The following is a 17,087-nucleotide window of genomic DNA, read 5'->3' on the forward strand; positions in this document are numbered from 1 at the left end:
AACAAGAGGACACTTGTTGGGTTTTATCCCGGACTTGTATTTAGCTGCTTCCCATGGTTTAGTGTTAGAGGGAAGGAAGCTTTCCTGCCCTCTTTGTTCAGAAAAACATTCTTCAGTCACTTTGGCCATTGGCTTCTGTATTGGAGAGGCCTTACTGTCCTCTTTATTCTCGTGTTGGATATGTGTTTTTTTCCTATACCAGCCTTTATCTTTTATCTGACCTTTTTTTCTATACCAGCCTTTATCTGACACGTTTTTCTCTTGTAACTTTTTTAAGGCCGACGTTTTCCTCTACCCTTATCAAACCATTCTTGCTTGCTTTTTATCTTCCAGAAACATCCAACATTTCTGTTCTGCTAATGGAAATGTTTAGTGGTTTCTAGATCTCCTCTTTGAAAAAGGTATCTCTTTTGACACTTTGAGTGATTTGTGGGGGGAGGAGAAAGCAGTATGTGCATTTTGCTATCTCGATCCAGTTCTACGCTGATTCTTCAATAGTATTTCTTTGTTCCTTCCAAAAAATGTGCTTTTCCTTATTATAAAAATAGTACATAATATGTACTGGAAACTTAAGAAATATGAATCAGCAAGGTGAAAAATGACTATTTCTATGGGCCCAAATAAAATTTTACGATTTAATTAAATATCCAATAAATAAAGTTTTCAGTGGAATTCTAGCTGTAAAGGAATAGAATATTTAACCCTTGTGTTAGTAGAGCTATTACATACTAAATCGCAAATACTAAATCAGCCTCTGGATGTATATTACAGGATCTACAGTACTGTTCATCATGAGCAGAATTCTGGGGCCCAAATACATTTGTGTCTAATGTGAAGATGTGAATCAGATGTTCCTTTCAGTAACACATTTAGTTGAGCAAAATAGTCAACCTAATTTATTTCTCATTTCATAATTGATAAACAACTAGTCAAAGGGTGGGACTGACATAACTGACTGTGTAAATATAGTCATGCACCCTGTTTTTAAAAATATGATTATGTCAGGATCTGTGCTTATAGCTAGCTCAGAGCCTGGAGCCTGTCTTCGGATTCTGTCTCTCCCTCTCTCTGTCCTTCCCCTGCTCACATTGTCTCTCTCTCTCTCTCTCTCTCTCAAAAAAGAAAACAAAAAGTTTTAAAAAAATGATTATGTCACCTATATTCCCATTTTATTGCATGTAACAGAAAACCCAAGAAATCATGAGTTATACGAATACAGATTTATTTTTCTCTCTTTAAGAAGAAGGAAGGTAGGTGTTCCTTTGCATTAGCATGGATCTGTCTTCCTCTTATCTTTCTGTTTTGTCATATGCAACCTTCATCCTTTTGCTTACAAGTTGGCAGGGCCATTCCTAGCACTATATCCATGGTCCTGGAACTTGCACCATCTTACTCTGTTTTCTCTGACCTTAGTTTCCTGGAAATCTTACTCTGTAGAATTCCAATTACTTTTCATTGCCCAGAAATGTTTTGTGATCATCCTTAGCTGCAAGAGAGGCTAAGAAATTGACATTTTTTTACTTGGACACAAAAGTTCCTGGAAAAGGAAAAACTCAGGAAGGCAGGTGGCTGGGTTTGGAGTAAACAGCTGACAATATACTCCACAGAGACCAAGTCGATCTTCGTGCCCCGCATGTAGTGGGCTCTCAGTGTTGGTGGTGGATGGCTACATGCAGCGATCAGTGCACGCTAACATCTATGGATGTCCCCTCAAGTCTGGGTGAGTGTGCGCATATCATGCAGAGTTCATGACTGAATGCACAATGGCCCTGGGGAGAAGAGGCCTGAATAAAACTGCGCTTTCATTTTTCTCAGTAGCCAGATGGTTATTGTTGTATCCCAGCTCCTCTTTTGGAAGTGATCCTGGATGAAGAAGGGATTTCAGCAATTCCCTGCAGAAACGGTCAACTGGCAAGATAAAGCAAGGGGGCTTGAGAAGGAGGAGGTTAGAGAAAGCAATTCCCTCAAGGCAGTCGAGAGGACATGAGCAAAATGCTTGCGTGCCTTGTTACAAAGAAGGAAACAGAGACTTTTGAATTCAGGAGTGAACAATTAAACGGTTAAACCCACCAATAACTCCGTGGCCTGTCTGCACCTACAGTAACAAAACCACAGCTACAGTTCCAGCCCCAGCCAGAAGTCAACATGTCAGCGGGGTCATCAGCTAAGCTTTTGTTCTTTTTGCTGAACACGTAATGGAAAACCTGCTGCTGCTCTCCATGTATCTGTCAGTAGTGATTTAGTTCTTGACATAGGAAATACTTGACGTTCCAGTTATTTTCTACGTGTAGATAATTTCGTTGGGGGACAGCACCATAGCATCTTCAATATGCAACAGTGGGTGGGAACAAGTACACTTTCTAGCAAAGGAGGTAAACACCTTTATTAGAGCCCACCCTGTCTGTCTTAGTACAGCGGTTCCAAGAGTGCTAACCTGAGCTCATCACTGCCAATGATGTGATCTCAGTGGAGGGCGTGTGTGTGTGTGTGTGTGTGTGCGCGCGCGCGCGCAACAGAGAGAGAGAGAGAGTAATGAATGCCATGCCATCATCTGTACCACTTGGCCGAAGGCCTGGGTCCTTTTACTGAAGTGAGGCGCCCAGAGTAGGAGACGTAGAAAGACATGGATTTATTGACCTCTGCCTCCACTTGGACTCATGGCAACAGAAATTTATGGTGAGAGACTTTCCTCTGTTATGACTCATGTTTCCTTCTCTTTAGGTCTACTTTTTTTCCCCCTTCCTAGCAGAGGAAGAGGGATTCTTTTGCAGTTCTAAGAATAACCCATGTACCATCCTTGATCTGATGAATAACGGTGCTGCTGCTGATCTTTAGTTTCTATACAGTTTATTTTCATCTTACACATATTTTATGGGGACATTATGTCTGGGTCTTAAAAAGTTGTCCTAACACAGGCTAGCCCTTTGTCTCTTGCAAATGCTACTTAAGGGTTTGGATGTGGCCCATTGTTATTCCAGCTGCTCCTCTGCTGCCTGAGGGTAGGTCAAGTTCTGTAGTCAACTGGAGCTGGGAGCATCCCGTTTTTGCAGGTTTTGTGTCTAGTTGTTCTTTCCCCCCTAATTTCATTATATTTCTCACAGGAGTGTTAACTCTGTTTAGCCCGGAGTCTTTACTTTTTCTGTTGAGTTGGCAGCAAGTATTCCTCAGGTTTTAGACTGTTCCTGCATTACAGGGAGTCTTCCATACCTTACTTTCAACCAGGACATTTATTCTGAGTTGTTATCCCTGTCTGTCTGCCCCTTATTCCTCAGACCTGCCAGAGGAGGGGCCTGTAGAGTAGATACTGGTGTTTTCAAATAATGGATTTCTATGAGGCTTCACCCCAGCTGACTCTACCAACTCTTTTGATCGCCTCCTCTTCACCCTGTAGGTAAGGGAGGAATTCCCATGCTAGGGTTATAGGGGTGGCTTGACACCTGACAATGGACAGAGAAGTACAACAGCAATTTATTACCACATTTTCTCACAGCTTGGGTTAGGAGGATACCGCACACCACCCAGAGCTATGTGGGGTGTGCTTGGGAACAGTGAATAACTAGGGGCTGTAGGAGGCAGGCTGCGAAGTGTCAAGAGAGTGAGGCTCCCCTTGGTTCCCATGGGAGAATATGATTGGCTTGTTTGACTAATTCCACAGGAATAGTTCCACGGGAACGGAAAGCCACTGCTGAGGGATAAGCAGGAATCGTGTCTGGCCTCCTGGATAAGGACCGTGGTCCTGCTGGGGGACCTTATATAAGGGAGCAGAGTGGGAGGGGAGCTTGTGGTTAGACCACTTACGGCCCTTCTGCTTTTACCAGATGTCAAGGCAGCACCTTCTGTGCTTATAGAGGCTTGTTAGAAGTCTTACGTGCACACTTAACACATCCCCCTAACCGTGGACTCTCATGATTAGTCTAGGCTTATTTTGTTTCTTTTCCCTTTTATCACTATTTCTTTTATTTCAATTGCTGAAAGGTCTTACCACCTTTTAAAGGTGAATCAAGGAGCAAGTGTGGTGCCAAACAATTGAAGAAGTCTAGCAGGGAGAAGGAAGAGGACATTAAAGTTTTATTCCAGGCCCCACTCTGAACTACAGACCAGTTTATAGAACGAGAAAGCGAATACTCATGGAGGATGGTGAGGGCTAACATAGCAGAGTGACTACAGAAAACAGTAAAAATATTAATTTGCATAATCATATATATATTACAAAATGTTACATCTTCTTAGCAGATTGTACCTTTTATCCTTTGAACAAATCTGGTAAGAAATCTCTCTGGATACTAAATTTTCATATCCAAAAAGCTTAAGTCCTAAATTGTTGAGTATCAAAGTGCTGGGCCCTAAATTAATTTCTTACAGAAATTTTTAATATTAATCTGTTTGCTTTTTCATATAGTGTTAATGTTGAAAAGCCTGATTTCTCTCTAAATCCTATTTGTTTTGTATCCTTTCATTTTTGTATTTCTGAAAGCCTTTTACATTTATTTTTTTAATTTTTTTAAAATTATTTTTGAGGAAGAGAGAGCACATACATGTATGTGTGTGTGAGTGGGGAAGGGGCACAGAAAGAGGGGGACAGAGGATCTGAAGCAGGCTCTGTGCTGACAGCAGAGAACCTAATGCAGGGCTTGGACTCATGAACCCTGAGATTATGACCTGTTAACAAACTGAACCAACCAGGGACTCCTTAAGTTTATCTTTCGTGTTGGAGACCTCAACTGTCATCAGGATATGAAATCTTTAAGTCATGATCAGCGCTCGGCTTTTCGTTTCTGAAAAATACTCCTTTTCTTTCAGTTATAACCATTTTCTTCCCATTATCTCTTTAATTATTTCATCATTTTTCCATTTTCTCTATTCTTCCTTTTATTGCCTGTATATTAAACTTGTATATTTCTTAAATTGTCTGCTATATTTCCTGGTCTTTTTTCTGTTTATTCTGTATGCTAGGAGATTTTGTCTATATCATTTTATAGATCCCTAATTCTCATTTTTGCCATGAGTGGTTATAATGTAGCCTCTATTGAGTTTTTAATTCAGTAGTCATACTGTTAATTGACAAAAACTCCTTCTTTTTCACTGACTTCCCTTTATTTTATAGTTAGTCCTGATTTATGGTTACACCATCTTCTCAAATCTCTCTGAAATTAAATCATTTTAAGCCTTTTCCCTTTTCTCAATTCTTTTTCACAGTGTTTATCACTGTACTTTTTTAGAATTTTCTTTTTCTCCATGAGTGACTTTCTCCTAACATTGGTTTTCTCAGTGACCACTAGTCCTTGGTGATTGATTTATTAATGGACTAGATTGACTAATTGATTACTTAGGATATGTCGTTGGTGTATGATTTCTCTGCCATGATTAGATATTTTCCCAGAGGACTCTTTATTGGATAAGAGGGCTGATTTTGGATACTGTGTGAGTGAGGTATGTGAACAGTGTATGAATAGAAGCTGGTTTCACTGTATATATGGGTGTGCATGCATGCTCCTGTGCACATGCACGTGTGTGCACACACACACAAGCACACACCAAAGGGAGAAGTGGTAAATGATTTCATTTCTTTCTATCCAAGACAACACCGATGTTTTCCTTTCATCCTCATCTTCCGTGTCCTTCATGGCAGTCCGAGGCAGCCTGAAACTGAGGTCTGTTTGAGTTCCAACCCCGGACAACTTCCCATGGCAGGTGGTTCACTCGAGCCAGAGTGCTTTTAGCTGCTGCCTGCTGTCCAGTGTAAAGGGAGCCTTTGGGAGGTCTGTCTAGCCTCTCACTTTACGATAAATTATTGCAGCTGTTGCACTAGGGCCCCTTCCTACCCTTTGTAATTTTCACACTGAGTTTACTTGGTTGGTTGTCTGTTTGCTTTTTGTAGATTTATCCGTTGCTTGCCAGCAGTATTGTTTTACACTGTTCTTAGGCTAAAATCTGTATAATTATGAAATACATTATTTGTTTTATTTCCCAGGAATTTCTAACAATTTCTCACCTGTTATTAGAACACCTTGTTCGTGTCCAGTGCCATTGGGGAGCGGGTCTTACAATGCACGCCTTTCTCTAATTCTGATTTATTGGGAGTGGTGTGCCCTCAGGCCTCTGTCCTGACCTGGCTTCCTGGATTGCCTCATTAGCATAGGTTTCACTTCAAAACAGATGTATGTTTTTCTTATGAATATTATGGGTACACTTTGGGGGAAAATTAGAAAATATGGAAAAGCAAAAAGAAAAATAACAGTTTCTGAAGTCTCAGTAGAAGTTTATGCTTTCATTAATATCCTGTGTGTTTAATTTGGCACAATGTTGCTTCTGTCATGGAATAGAATAATTGCATCTTATTTGGGGGAATGCCATTATATCACAAGTGCTGCTAAAAATCATAGAGCATATGCACAAAGTCTACAGTGCTATCGATCACAGTTGGAATAGTCTCCACATATACTTGCTGCATACTGAAAATCAGAGCTTTTACAATATTCAGTGAATGGGAATGAAATGTTTGGTTCAGTCATATGTGTTTCTGAGACAGTCACTCTAATGTATTTCCAGTTTCTTAATTGAAAAAAATACTGACTGCTGATTTATAAAGCATTGCAAAAAAGTCGTAAAGTCTGATTTTAAAGTAGCATACTTTTATCAGTAAGCTGCATGACTTAGGCAATTAGAGATTTATTGCCCTTCTAAAATAAGGAGTCTGAGGCTGGTGTGGCTGATGATATCCCAGGCCTGGATCTACCAACCTTTTCATCTTTCCATTCTGCTCCACCTAGCATGTGGGCTTATATTTAATGCTTCTAGAATATCTGGGCATCACAGTCACCATGTCCATATTCTGGAAGAAGCATCAGCCAGCAGATTCTATCCACTTAAACAAGAAAACACAAGCCTTCCCGGATGCTCTACATAGTAGGATTTTACTTGTATCTCATTGGTCATAACCATCACATGATCGCACTCCTGTCTTTTTAGTTTAGAACAGATCATGATGTGCATAAGTTAGGAAGGAAAGAAACATGGATTTTGGCCGATAACTAACAGGGTCTGCTCTTGACACTGTTCTGCTATAGTACACAATGTTTATGAGGATCAGTATAATTGTGGATGAATTGGTGAATGCCCTTGAAATTGCACAGGTCAGTCATTAACTCTGTATATCACCCCATGGCTGTCCATTTATAGAGTTTGTGTGATGTATAATCAAATAAACAGTCATGTTGGGACAGATATACCTGGATAAAAAAGGCTTTCGTTTCTCTCATTAGTCAGGTGATACCTGTGACAGTCATACTGCTCAGTTGGATGGTGCCGAGGAGGAAAAAGAGCTGCCGGGAGTTATGAAAACAAGTGGTTCCTTGGTAAGTTACAGCAGGATAATTGGGAGGGAGTAGGGATGAATGAAGAAGCCAGATTTCTCAAGACAATCAGGCAGAACTTGAAAGCAATGCACCATAATTAAGATGGCTGGACAGCTAGAGCTCTCAACATACCTTTAATCAATTTGCAGGAAAACCTTCAGCAGTAAACAAACCCAAGTTTAATAGTTAAGCCTACAAATAATTTCATGCTCTATAAAAACAGAGAAATACCCGGAAAACTGATGTTTGTAGTTTCTGGGGCAGATTTAGTTTGCCTTTTATTTTAAAAAATTCTTATAAGAGTGCTAGTTCCATCAAGTCATGGGTCCATCTGTTGGAGGAGAAGCAGGTGTCCTCAGGTTTTCTATTGTTTTCCCCGTGCAGGGTGAACACCAGGCACCTTTCTTCTGACCATGCATGTAACCCCAGGTGGCCAGTGCCTCCCTCCCTTCCCCCTCTCGCTGCTTTTCCCCATCCCCACTTCTTTGCCCTGCTCACCCAGAGGAGGGGAAAGTCAGGCAAGCCAGAGGAGAAAGGTCAAGCATATATCCGTTTACAACCAGGAAAGTTTACTTAATTCACAGTTCAGCCCAGAGCCTTTCCTCACATGTTTCTGTGTACACTCCTACTTCAAGCTGTCTTCTCTCCATTGGTACAGGTTACATAGTCTCTTTTCTCTCTTCCTTTTCCATCCTCCTATTTCCTCTCCTCCCTTCCTCCCAGAGTAGCAAAAGGTGAAATGGCGAATCCCTGTAGGTTCCCTCCTCCCTTACGAGATAGCGTTGGGGAGAGCCTTTGACTGTGCATGTGACTATATCGAGCCCACCTGTGGTTACTCACGCCTCTGCTTGTCCTCTCTCATAATTTGCACATGATGGTAGTTGTCTTTGTCAAAATTTTCTCCATTTGCTTTTTTCATCAGTGCTGTTTTGATGGGGAGGGAGTTGCTAAGGGTGCCGAGCAGCTGACACTTGGCTGCCCTGCTGGTGGCAAAGTCAAGTGCTCCATCCACTTTGGAAAATAATTTGGCAACTTCTTTTTTTTTAATATTAAAAAAAATTTAAACATTTATTCATTTTTGAGAGAGAGAAGAGAAAGGAGAGAGAGAGAAAGAGAGAGAAAACAGGATGGATAGAAGAAGAGAGAGAGCAAGGCACAGAATCTGAAGCAGGCTGGACCTATGAATTGTGAGATCATAACCTGAGCTGAGGTCAGAGGCTTAACTGATTGACCCCCTGGGTGCCCCTGGCAACCTTAAAATGTTATCCATGCACCTACTTCAAACCCAGCCATTCTACTCAGATATAATATATATTCCTACAGAGACTCACTTACACATGTTTCTCACGTAATAGACCCAAACAAGGAACAACCCAGTTTTTACCTGCAGGTAAATGGATGAGCAAATCCTGGTATATCCATACAATGGAATATTACTCAGCAATAAAAAGCAGTGAACTATTAATATGTACAACGTGGATGGATCTCAAAATAATTATGCCACGTGAAAAAAGCCAGACCAAAAAGATTCAATTTATGTAAAAGTATGGAAAATGTAAACTAACCTAAAGTGAGGGAAAGGAGATTGTAAAAGCCTGGGAACCCCAGATGGGTGAGGAGAGGAGAGAAGGATGATGTGACAAAGGGGGACAGGAACGTTTTGGGTGTGCTCACTTTGTTCATTGTCTTGACTCGTGATGGTTTCACTGGTCAGCACATTTCTCAAAACAACATCAAAATGAATGCTTTACTCTTTACATATTTGCGGTTGAGGTATGTTATACCTCAACAAACCTTTAAAAAAGATTTCATATAACATCTTATGATTTCATTAATATCCAAAGTGTTTATTTTGCAACAAGCTACTTAAAATAAAGAAATAGTCTTTTTATGTATTCTGTGTGGTTGACCCTTGACTCTAAATCACACATGCCACTGAATTTTCGCATTTATAAACGTCTTACCACGCAGGCTTCCATCACATCAAACCTACTCTACAGATCACTCCTCGTATAGATAAAATGTGCATTCCACATAAATGAATTAGTCACTTGAGGTGTTAGTCTAGTCAAAAAGCAAATCAGTTCATCTAGTTTGTTTCCAGTGTCTTGAGTGAGTGAAATCAAATGGCTACACTTGGTATTGATTCATAATTTACTGCAAAATACAATCATACCATCTGTTTAAAAATGTCAGTTACATCTGTGTTTGCTTCATGGAAAAGAAAATCTAAAGAACTTTGATTTAAACATGTAGGAGTTTGTTTTAGTCACAAAGCAAGGAACTAATAGTGGGTAGACCAAGACTGGCACCACTGTGTACAACGCAGTGCCAGCCTTAGCCTGGACTTTTAACGTTTTCCTTTTATGCTGCCCCCGTAGCGTGCAGATTTAATCCAGCAAACTCTGAATACCATGTTGATATTCCTGATAGGAACATGTGTCAGATGACGGACCCTTATTAACAGAAGACCTTAGCTGTTGGGGAAAGCATTTATGGTAGAATTCCTCTTACTGCTCACTGAATGTTGCACTCTTACATTATTGTTTTTCTTTTCGTTTCTTATTTTGGTTACCTGAATCTCATTCCTTTATATATAAGTGGTTTTGTTTGTTTGTTTGTTTACTGTGCAAATTTTTTCAACTTTGGAATTTTTAATTTATTTTGAATTTACTGCTAGAGTTCTGAACTGTCACGAGGATCTGCTTTATTGCATTTATTTTGGTCATTGCTCCACAAGTTCATTCTACCCAAGGACTGTTTTTTTTCCCTCCAGTTTCTGCACGCTGTCTTCTGTTACGTTTTAAATTATTTTCTCCCCATTTTCTGTGTTTCTAGCCTTCTAGAACACACATCAGATGATTGTTGCTTTGCTTGAATTGAATTTCAGCATCTCCTAAATTTCCTCTCCTGTTAGCCTGTTTACTTGGATTTTTTCATCATTATGTTGTAGATTAATAGTTCTTTCTTGGTCATGATGATAATTATTGTAGCTTATCTCACTTTTTCTGAATTTCAGTAAACATATTCTTATTTCTTTTTTCCCATTATTTTAGCAGTGGATTCTTGGTTCATAATAGATACCCATTGCCCCTTAAATCACTCTGAAGAGAAAAATTATGGTTTTTTTAAAATATATTTTTAATGTTTATTTTAGAGCATGAGCGGGAGAGGGGCAGAGAGTGAGAGAGACACAGAATCTGAAGCATGCTCTAGGCTCTGAGCTGTCAGGACAGAGCCTGATGAAGGGCTCAAACACATGAACCCTGAGATCATGACCTACGCTGAAGTTAGATGCTTAACCGACCGAGCCACCCAAACACCCCAAAGAAGCACATTTTTTTAAGGAATCAAATTATTTTTATGTTTTTTACTGAGATAGATTTACAAAAAACACATGCATGTGTTTTAGGTGTATAATTCAGTTGTTTTTAACGTATATTTTTACCCACATAATCACAAGTCCGTCAAAACAGAAAATTTCCATTACCCCAGAAATCTCTCTGGGGCCCTTTCCAGCCTATTAGCCTCCTGCTTATCCTCCAGGCAAGCCTTGTACTGATTTTAACCCTTAGGTTGGTTTTAATGCTCATATAAGAAGAATTATAAATACAGTATGTACTCTTATGTCTGTCTCTTTTCACTCAAGATAATTTTTAGATTCATCCATTTGCTGCATGTGTTAGAAGTTTGGTCCTTTTATTACTACCAGTAATCCATTGCATGAATATACTGTTGGTATATCTGTTCACCTGTTGATGGACATTTGGATTGTTTCCAATTTTGAGCAGTTACACATAATGCCATCGTGAACATTCATATCACGTAAAGGATGTATATTCGCATTTCTCTTGGGTAAATATGCAACATAATTTAGATTTTTGGCAGACAAGCCACCCACAGGCCATCACCAATAGCTCATAAACTCAGAAAGAAATAACTTAGTAGGTAAATCAAAAATAACAATTCTTTTTTAAAAAATTTTTAATGTTTATTTTTTTGAGAGAGTGAGAGAGACAAAGCATGAGCAGGGGAGGCACAGAGAGAGGGACACAGATTCTGAAGCAGGCTCCAGGTTCTGAACTGTCTGCACAGAGCCTGACGTGGGGCTTGAACTCGTAAACTGCAAGATCATGACCTGAGCAAAGTTGGCTGCTTAACCGACTGAGGCACCCCAGTGCCTTTAAGTTCTATCTTTTAAAAAATGCATCTACAGAAAGAAACAACAACAGAGACTAATTCTGTGTGTGTGTCTCCCAAGTGGAGGGTGTTCTCAGCTAAAGCTTGGTCCTGAGGGCTAAGCTCATATAGAAAAATAACAGACTACCGTGTAAATATTTATTTTTTCGGTATTTTCACTATCAACTAAGGTATAAATATTTAGGATTTTTCTCCCAGTTGTTTTTCCTCTTATGTGGAGAAATGCCAACTTTAAGAACGTGTGATAAAAAGTGACACAGACTGTGAAATGTCTGCCTGAGTGTGAGAACCATCCGATCAGGGAAGCGCACGTCTCCCCTGAGGTGGCAGCCAGTGTTGGAGATGTTCGGTTTTGCCTCCACTGCAGAGAAAGCTTTGGGCCAAATCTGTGGCTCCAGGTTGTTTCTTCCTCTCCAGCCCCCCTAGGCCCTCCCTCCTACCTCTGTCCACGAGAATCCTGTCACAGCAAGAGGGTGAGGTGGTCCTCCAAAGACTCCATCCACGGAAGCATAGAGTGGAAAGTGTTCCACAAGGCAGAAGGTACCAGCATACCCTCAGGTGGAACTACAAGCCCTGTGGCCTCTTAAAATTCTCTGCAGAATCATAGCACAGGACTTCATTAGTTTTGAATCAGTTAGGAAATTGCTGTATGTTTCCTCTGCACTTGAGTAGATCATTTTTTCCAAAGGCCAGAATTTTGCTTGTGTGTCCTTGTGAGTGGAGTGCCCTTAGCTTTAAGGTCCAAAGAGGAGGCGGGTACGTTGGTGAACATTCTCCCCAGATGCCAAACCAATGACACGATGAAGGGCCTAAGTTATTCCTTCCGGGCAAAACTGATTTCATTTCAGTCTCCTGTCTGTGACTTTTGTTGTGGCCTCCTGATTTCCTTCTCTCTCAGACCCCTATACTCACACTAGGAACCCACCCCCCCAAGGCAATTAGTTCATTTTATTTGGACTATATTTTGGGAAGGTTTCCTGGGTTATATTTAGGGGCTCTCTGCCTATTTTTGGAGCTGGTGTAGTTGGCTCCTATTTTGCACATTTTTTAACTATGTGCCTGGGACCCTTTCCTAGCCTTTGTACAATTCTGTGTTATTTGTTTGTTTTTCTTCTCCCTCTCTAGAAATTTTCTTTTATGCTGCTCATAGGTAGAGATTTTTATTTTACCAAACTAATTCTATTTTCATCTACAGATTTCTATGAGTTGGTCTGCTGTAGAATTCTTTGCTGGTTTCCAGTGCTATTAAAAATGTCTTCCTTAAAAAAATGTCTTCCTTTAAAAAAATTATATGTTTTCTGCCATTTTAGTGTTTGTGGATGGGAAGGGTAGACAATTGTCAGTTCACCATCTTGACTTAAAATTTTTGTACTAGTATTTGCATTTTATTTGTCCCCTTAAAAAAAAGTCCTTTGTTCATTTTATAAAGTAATGCCTATCCTCTATAAGAAATTTAGAAAATGTGGTCAAGCAAGGTGAACGACAGTTTTTCAAAAGAGAAAATACTGTATGTATTCATAAGTATCAAATACATTCTGTTTTGCAACACGTTTCCTTCAGTAAAGAAAAGACTATTTCTATCTTAAATTTTAGTGAAGCCATTGTCTGCTAAAGCAAAAATCTGTTTCCAGCTTTATAAACATAACTTGGTACTGTTGCTACTGAATTCTAGTCACTGCAGAAGATAATCATAGGGTGTGTTTAAAAAACTAAGATTAGACAAGTTTGTGTTTGGCCATGTGTAACAGAAGAGTTGGAGTTATTTTGCTCCACATGGAGATTTGGAGGTCTGAGTCTTATGGGGCATGTACATGATGCCTTTGCACAAACCCTGGTGGGTTTGATCCTCCACCCTGCCATCCTTGGCCATGGCCATCCTCCTTATTCAAACAAGATACCTGGCAACTGTAGGCTGTCATCTGCGATGCTATCATGAGCGTACAGATGTCGTGAGCTGACCCAATTCTTTTTGGTCAGGAAAGCCTTAGCCATTCCAGAAGCACTCTTGGTAAGATTACACTTGCATCTCATCGACCACACTTGTCACATGGTCACTCTTAGCTGCATGGAATCCTGGAAGTGAAGTTCTTTGGTTTAACTCCCTGGAACCAAACCAAGATATTGTTAAACAAAAGGGAATTTGTGGAGGGCAAAGATGTGTCTGCTACAGGGGCCAGTGTCTGCCAGAGGGCCTGCCGTGTAGGTGCTCATAGTGCTGTCCCCTGAAGGGCTGCCCAGGCAGTCACAGCTTTGTATGCTGTCACTCATGTCTAAATACATACGCGTACTGCAATACACGAACACGTGAGAAGTGTCTGCCTGAATAAGAATGGTACTTTTATTTCTCCATTTAGCCAGATGATGCTTCTCTCAACAGTACCGCCCTGTCGGATGGGTCCCCAGATGAAGAAAGGAGTTTTGCAGTTCCCAGGAGTGGCTCTGTGGTAAGTCGTCATGTGCCGAGACAATTGCACATCAGGGCAAAATGGCAAATTCAAGGCAAGAAGAAGCAGTTTCCTCAAAACAGATAAGAAAACCTTGCCCTGAGATTGCAAAGAAACCACAGCTGCCAGTAGACACCCCCCCCCCCCCCCCCCCCCCCCCCCCCCCCCCCCCCCCCCCCCCCCCCCCCCCCCCGCCAATGCTGGAACAGTTAGGAAGTAGGAGACTCACAACTAAGAACGGCTAGATCTTACTATAAAAGAGGGCTGCATAAACTAATACCACTGTGGTCAGAAACCCAAAGGATGTTCTCTACCGGTATCCAGCACGGAGGAATTTGTTACATTTGGTCCTGTTGGCTGAGTTCACACCAATGATCCAACTGTCTTTGCCATTTGACCCAGAGGTCCTCTTTACCTGCAGGGTAAATTAAAAAGCCCTCACCCGGATATTGAAGGCACTACTTCTACATTTCCAGCCTTAGATCACACCCATATAAATCCTCCACTTCAGACAGATTCTGTACTTTTCTTTCTCAGAAAGTCTCATCATCCCCCCTCCCCAGAACCCCTGGGGTTCCCCACCTGGGGTCTCTCTGTAGCTGCTCTGGCATGGGGGAGGGGGGATACAATGGACCAGAAGAAGTGAGAGACCCTGTTAAATGAGATAGAGGTTCTTTGATGGCAGGTTGATTGGAAGGCAAGAGCCCATTAGTCAGGCAAGTAGAGGGGGCACATTTACAAATCCCTCTGGGCAGTATTTTCTCACTGGTGTCCAGTTTAAGAGAAAGGATGGCTGATGTTCGCATGCACAACACATGCAGCAGATTCCCATCGTTCAGAGAGACAGCTGTTAGCCCCAGGTGAAGGAGCTTTTCTGTTGTGTTTTCAGGGTTTTGGTTTTGAGATTGCTTTGTTACAGTGGTCATCTAAGAAACAGAAAAGAATGTGAGTGGCATTTGTCAACGGGTAACTTATCAACAGCACTACAGGCACAGATAGGTTCAGGGTTACCCACAGGGTCTGAGCTACTGGTTCTAAATTCAGCTGCCACTTTCCTATTTAAGACTGTGCATGGGAATACAGATGAGTGAGGATGTCTCTGTTTTAGAGACGCTCTCCAGTGCTGATGGGATGAAAACAGTAAGTCACTCATACTCTGATGACTACAGAAATGAGGAGTTACCTACCATAGATCTTTCACAGTTGTGCTGTGCCCCAGTGACTGGGGACTCCTGCCTAAAGCTTTGCGTAGGATCCTGTATATTCTCTTAGCTGGTGACGCTGCCATGTGCCCAGGGTACCATCCCTAAGCATTAGCCTCACTTCTGCCTACAAGCTGCCCTCCATGTGCTCCTTTCTGAGACCTATGGATTTCGTCTTATAAAGGTTATTTCTACATTCTACATTCAGGAATATTCTGTGTTCTAGAATATTCTACATTCTAGAATATATCTACTCTCCTCTTTTCCTGTAACTACTTCCTTAGTACAGAAACTTATCATCTTTACTGTATTACTGAAGTAGCCTCCTAAGTGATCTCTCTCTGACTTTAGCTTTAACCCCTCAAACTCATCCTTCCCCCAGCTGCAAGTCATTGATCTAAAAATGCAAAGCATTGAGGAGGGCACTTGTTGGGATAAATACCGGGTGTCATATGTAAGTGATGAATCATGGGAATCCACCCCCAAAACCAAGATCACACTATATATACACTATATGTTAGCCACCTTGACAATAACTTATATTAATAAATAAATAAATAAATAAATAGTAAAATAAGGAAATAAATAAAAATGCAAGCCTTGTTTAACGCCTGCTGAGGTTCCTCCACATCTCCTATTTAACACAAAAGCTCCTGACGCAGCCTGACGCCTTGTCTTTCTCTCTCTAGCTGACTTTACGCCCAAGGCATGTTATCTAAGCCAACAAAGGACTGCACGTGGTTCTGTGCACACACCAAGTAGCACTTGAAGCAGAATGGTTACATAATTGAGTTGCTGAGGAGGAAGATTTGGGGTAGGCCTTGTTTTCTAGGTTTTCATTAATCCACTCATCCGTTCACCAAATCCTTATTAGGCATATATTGTCTGCAATATAGTATTCTTGAAAGCTTGAGAGTGTAAGACAGTGGTCTTGTGTAGCATTTACAGATGTGGTTTCCTGGAGTAAGTGAATCATTCAGATTTTATTTTTGTTTTCATTTTTTTTCCTGAAAACTGATTGATTGCTAATTGTGATATAAATAAAAGTATCAGCAGTCTTGAGGCTCAAAACAGTCTGATTGGTACCATCTCCAATGTGACTGACTTTGGATTGTTTGTTACTCAGAATATCTTTACTTAGAAATGTTGAACAAATCGGTTAGTTGCTAAGAGAGATGGGAACTTAACCCTTACTGCACCTATACTGAAAATCAGTCTAGAATTTCTTACCACCAGAGAAATACATTTTGACCTCCCTGATTCTTGATTATAAGGAACCAGTGGCATACCAGGTGGGTTCTGCAGTTTCTTCTAGTAATTCAGTGAAATGGTAGCAAGAGCTTCAGGGGTCCTGGCCATGACACCTATAAAGTAAATCTTGCCTGGAAGGGTGAATTCCCAAGGACATTTCATTGTCATCTTCAAGACTTCAGAGGGTCCCCACGACTTGCCCTTGGAGTTTCTGTTGTGAAACATTATAAAGTAGATAACCTTTTTTCCTTTTCCTAAAGGATAACCTTGGCTTGACCAATATTTTTTTCAATCTTTCATCTTTTACATACATTAGAACTGTTACTTTTCCAATAATTGAAATCTCTGTACATCTGGGGTCTATCGTAATTACTATGACTCTGCAGTTTGTTTTTGAAATCTGTTGGGATGTGTTTCACCTTCATTGTTCTGGATCAAAATTTTCTTTCTTCTCAGAAATTTTTTTACTTCCAAATGAGCTTAGGATGACAATCTCACCACCCATTAAATAAATTTTGTTAGAACTTCACTAAGAATTTTATTGAATTTAAAGATTAATGTTGGGCAGAAAATTCACATTTTAAAATATTGACTCTTTGAGAAATAATAATTGTCTTTCCACTTACTTATGTATT

At 40.6% G+C, this 17,087-nt stretch overlaps 1 protein-coding gene and 1 long non-coding RNA gene across 7 annotated transcripts in view; one reads left to right on the top strand and one right to left on the bottom strand.

The window, feature by feature from the left end:
- Nucleotides 1-17,087, top strand: part of ARHGAP28 (Rho GTPase activating protein 28) — a 223,163-nt gene that overhangs the window by 146,585 nt on the left and 59,491 nt on the right. For all 6 annotated transcript variants that reach the window (XM_039218727.1, XM_039218725.1, XM_039218726.1 and 3 more), the window contains exons 4-5: nucleotides 7,263-7,355; nucleotides 13,910-13,999. In XM_039218727.1, the coding sequence (XP_039074658.1) occupies nucleotides 7,263-7,355; nucleotides 13,910-13,999 (183 nt within the window). The remainder of the gene's footprint in view (nucleotides 1-7,262; nucleotides 7,356-13,909; nucleotides 14,000-17,087) is intronic.
- LOC120221364 lies at nucleotides 14,009-15,366 on the bottom strand. The gene is made up of 4 exons (XR_005525790.1): nucleotides 15,187-15,366; nucleotides 14,766-14,925; nucleotides 14,314-14,414; nucleotides 14,009-14,072 (listed from the first exon to the last, which is right to left on the bottom strand). It is a non-coding gene; the product is annotated as an uncharacterized LOC120221364 (long non-coding RNA).

The sequence above is a fragment of the Hyaena hyaena genome, unplaced genomic scaffold, assembly GCF_003009895.1.
Source record: "Hyaena hyaena isolate Hyena2069 unplaced genomic scaffold, ASM300989v1 scaffold_777, whole genome shotgun sequence".
Lineage (NCBI taxonomy): Eukaryota > Metazoa > Chordata > Mammalia > Carnivora > Hyaenidae > Hyaena > Hyaena hyaena.